Source organism: Lolium rigidum, chromosome 7, assembly GCF_022539505.1.
Source record: "Lolium rigidum isolate FL_2022 chromosome 7, APGP_CSIRO_Lrig_0.1, whole genome shotgun sequence".
Taxonomy (NCBI): domain Eukaryota; kingdom Viridiplantae; phylum Streptophyta; class Magnoliopsida; order Poales; family Poaceae; genus Lolium; species Lolium rigidum.
Genome location: NC_061514.1, coordinates 235,712,264 through 235,716,957, shown reverse-complemented (window position 1 = coordinate 235,716,957; position 4,694 = coordinate 235,712,264). Strand labels below are relative to the sequence as shown.

Genomic DNA, 4,694 nt, shown 5'->3' with positions numbered 1-4,694 from the left:
ATTAAGGTGCTTGAGATAAGCTGATAATATTGGTTCCTGTCACATTGTTCAGATATATGATAAGCTGGAAACTTTGGTAGTTGCAAACATTGTATATCTTTCAGATATTTAAGTTTGATTTTGAAACAAAGTATTTGCATCCATGATTGATCATTTACGGTTCAACACATAAATAATCTATTCCGTTATTACTTGTCGTCGCTGACATAAATACTCTGTTCATGCCTCCAAGACCATCTTATATACACATTGTAATTGAATGGCTAAATTGAGTCTTTTTTAGTGGAATTGAGTTTGAGAACAATTCTTGCAGGGCATCTAAAAGGACTGCCGTTTTGTAACGGTACAAACGGTTCGTACAGGGAAGGAAAATGGGAAGTGCAAAATCGAAAAAGCCCAGGACAGCCATGTGAAGAAAAGAAGTCAACATGGCTTCGTTGGCTGGAACAAACCTACTGAAAGTCGATTGACACCTTCGGTGCTCTCCAAGGACTGATCAGTCTACATAATACACAGATTTCGTAGAGATGGTGCACTCAATTGGATACACCGAATGCAAGCATTGTGGAAGAGAAGCCAACCGCACATGTCGAACGAGTTGTTTTACTGATGGTAAGAACATTTGTCATTAGGTGTTACACTTATTTTTATTTTGAGCCAACTCAGAATACAATATTACTGTGTATTACTGTATGAAACACTGATGAGCCTAAAATATCGTCACGACCTCACCGCAAGATGCATACAACAACATTAATCGATGTGTAGCTACAAGATGCCAACAATATCTGCTAATATTTCCTTATCTGGATTCTGGAACTGGTGGCGCCTTGGTGCTGACTGCTGAGGCTAAGCTCGTTGAGGAAGCCCACGAGCCGCTTGAACTCCTCCTTGGACGAGCCACCCTCGGCAATGTCCCGCCTCACCTCCAGCGCCAGCGCCTGAGCGGACCTCCTTATCTCCTCGGACTCCATGGCTTCCCTCACCATCCTTTCCACGACGGCCCTCTCGCACACGTCCTTCATGTCCAGCCCTGTCCTCCACACTTCGCCTATGAACCGGCTGTTGATCTGCTGGTCGGCGAAGAACGGCCAGCACACCGTCGGCACACCCTCGGTGACGACCTCCAGCGTGGAGTTCCACCCGGCGTGCGTCAGGAAGCACCCCACGGCACGGTGCCGAAGCACGTCCCGCTGCGGCGCCCAGTCCACCACGCAGGCCTTGCTTCTCCCCGCCGCCTTGATGGCCTCCTGTAGGACGGCGTTCTGGCTCTCGCCGACCATGTCCGGACGGAGCACCCACAGGAAGGGGTGGTCGGCGCTGACGAGCCCGGACAGGAACTCGGTGAACTGCTCCAGCGAGATGACGGCGAGGCTCCCCAGGCTCACGTACACGACGGACCGGTCCGCGTGCCCGTCGAGCCACGCCGTGCAGCCGTCGTCCTCGCGCCACAAGGCGCCGCCGGCCGCCGGCGCCTGGAACATGGCGTGGAGAGGGCCGACGGCGAACACGTCGCGCATGAGCGGCGCGACGTGCGCGAGTGCGGACCGCTCCAGCGACGCGGACGTGTTGAATATGAGCGCCCGAGCATTGCTGCTGTGCGCGGTGAACTCGTGGAGCATCTGCAGCATGGGGTCGAGGCCGCCGTCCTCGGCGTGGCCGCGGCAGAAGCTCGGAAGGTCTCGCTGGCGCAGGAAGCCCTCCATTCCCGGGACGCCGCGAACCGGCGCGTCGAGGTCGGCGCCTGCCGGGAAGGGGACCTCGCCGAGCTCCACGAGGCCGGGCACGGACAGGTAGGCGAGGAAGCTGCACGCGCTGGCCGTGCGGAAGGCGATCGCCGGGACGCCGAGCTCCTCCGCGACGTCGATCGCGAACGGCAGTATCCCGTCGGCGACGACGCATGTCACGGGAGGGAACCCGTCGTCGCGGCCTGGCGCACCCGCGCGAAGGGACGCGAGCAGGGCGCGGTAGGCGACGCTCGTGTGCGTCTGCATGGACTCCATGAACTCGAGGAGCTTTCCCGCCGAGCGGGGGTGGTCGTCGGGGAGGCCGTCCGGCACGGACAGAAACCGGAGCCGCGGCGACCTAGCCTCCGCCCCTGCGGCGGCGAGGCCCAGCCTCCGTCGGTTGTGGTCGCTGTGGAGGAACGTGACGTGGAAGCCGGCGTCGAGGAGGCCCGCGGCGAAGTGGAGCATGCAGTTGATGTGGCCCTGCGCCGGGCACGGGAACACCAGCACGTGAGCCACCATTTTCGATCGTCGCGGGCTCCTGTGCCAAGTCCAACACTAACTCGATCGCCTGTCTCCGCAGTAGGCAGCTGAAATGATTTTGATGCAGGTTGAAAGTGTTGTTGCCACGGCTTGTCTATATATAGATCAGAGATTGTTGCAGAAAGTAAAATAGGGCACTCCACGTTTTTAAATTAAGTGTCATAATTTTACATAGATATGGTTATCTACAGCTAATTAAAATGCATCTACGTACATACATCCATATCTATGTAATATTTGTCTAGATTTGCATATATCTGGAAATATTTCAGTATATAAATACAGTGTATAAATTCGGAAGGGAGAGAAATATGGAGTGTAGGCGCACCCCAGGTAGCCTACGTCATCAGGTACGTGTTGGAGAAGACGGGTCAACGCAGCCGCTGCCGGGGGCGGCTAGTGAGAGCTTGATCGCACCTCCACCTGCCGGAGCACATATGAATATCGATCGAGTAGAACCTGCGATGATCTCACACATGGCATCATACTCCAAGTCTCCAACCCAAACTTGGAAACAATTTCCATGGCTGACTCGATCTGCCCATTTCCCGTGCTCGTGCTCCCTCAAACGTGATCCTCACTTATTTAGTTCAGCTTTTCAATTTTATGTACGGAGAGTATTGTAGGAAAAAAGTACGATACAGTAGAAATTGCTATGTAGGGCTACGAAAATTCGGACACTGCTTTTTTGCCCGGTTTTTCTAGCTTCGTACGGTTTTCTGATCCGGTTTTTTCTTATAGACTAGGTTTATGCGGTCATTACTTCTCCCTCTCTCTTTTTTACAAAAATGATGACATCTCCCTCTCTTTTCTTTTACAGTAATGATGACCTCCCCTCTCACTATTGAATATAATAATTCTCATGTTGCTATTTACAAAAAAACAGTTTTGATCATTAGCTTAATTTAACAACTTCAAAGCCTTTGGATTGCGTCGTGATTTATTAGCCATGAGAGTTTTTTTTCCAGTTACACATGTGGTTATCACTCAGAAAAATGTTCCATGCATTTGGATTGCTTCGTGATAGTTATGTTCGTGGTGGTCACCGAGGAAGCTGTTGGAAATAAGCCCTAGAGGCAATAATAAAGATTGTCATTATCATATTTTATTGTTCATGATAAATGTGTATACTCCCTGCTAGAATTGTATTAACAAAAAAATAAGACATGTGTGGTCTCATAAACAAACACAATGTCCCTAGTAAGCCTCTACTAAGTGATCATAAAGGTGTATTGAGGTATCTTACAAGTTCTTGTTGGGTTGCTGATGCGCGCAGTCGACACGTCCGTTGGGAACCCCAAGAGGAATGTGTGATGCGTACAGTAGCAAGTTTCCCTCAGAAAGAAACCAAGGTTTATCGAACCAGGAGGAGCCAAGAAGCACGTCGAAGGTTGATGGCGGCGGGATGTAGTGCGGCGCAACACCAGGGATTGCGGCGCCAACGTGGAACCTGCACAACACAACCAAAGTACTTTGCCCCAACGTAACAGTGAGGTTGTCAATCTCACCGGCTTGCTGTAACAAAGGATTAGATGTATAGTGTGGATGATGATTGTTTGTAGAAAACAGTAGAACAAGTATTGCAGTAGATTGTATTCGATGTAAAGGAATGGACCGGGGTCCACAGTTCACTAGAGGTGTCTCTCCCATAAGATAAATAGCATGTTGGGTGAACAAATTACAGTTGGGCAATTGACAAATAGAGAGGGCATGACCATGCACATACATGATATAATGAGTATAGTGAGATTTAATTGGGCATTACGACAAAGTACATAGACCGCTATCCAGCATGCATCTATGCCTAAAAAGTCCACCTTCAGGTTATCATCCGAACCCCTTCCAGTATTAAGTTGCAAACAACAGACAATTGCATTAAGTATGGTGCGTAATTGTTGCGGTCAGAAACCCACCGGCGGGCAGCGACTGGCAACACCGTAGAGCCGGGAACAACTAGGGCTGCGGCTGGCCCCAGTCCCTCAGAGCGACGGCCCGCAAAGCCTCCTGGTCACACTTCCGATGCTATCGCAAGGGCGTGCCACCTGACCTATACCTGGTCAGGAAGGTGTTGGATGATGCCTCGCTTAGTTTCCTGCATGGCATACACGTAAACGTTAAATACGAGCCTCGATCGGCTCTCAGGTTATCTCGTGAATCGGCTCAAAGAGCCGATCCACCCATGATTCGTACAAGGTGTCCGAATATATGGTGGTCCTGCTTGATCAAGATAAAGCTAATGCGATCTACGACGATTTAGGGTTTTCACCGCATAATCGGATCATCCTACTCACGATTGGGCCTCGCGCTCGCGTACGGTGTCCGTAAGCCGATCCTAGACAGGGCCTAAAAACCAACACGAGGTTGATCCCGGAACATCCTGTCTAGGGCTAGCAAACTACACCCTACACGCCGCTGGATCCTCCA

At 51.0% G+C, this 4,694-nt stretch overlaps 1 protein-coding gene across 1 annotated transcript; it reads right to left on the bottom strand.

Annotated features, from left to right (window-relative positions):
- Positions 1-791: 791 nt before the first annotated feature.
- Positions 792-2,323, bottom strand: LOC124672556 (myricetin 3-O-rhamnoside 1,2-glucosyltransferase UGT709G2-like). The gene has a single exon (XM_047208768.1). It carries the CDS (start codon positions 2,247-2,249, stop codon positions 792-794), a length of 1,458 nt encoding a protein of 485 aa, XP_047064724.1. The 5' UTR covers positions 2,250-2,323.
- Between the last annotated feature and the right edge of the window lie 2,371 nt (positions 2,324-4,694).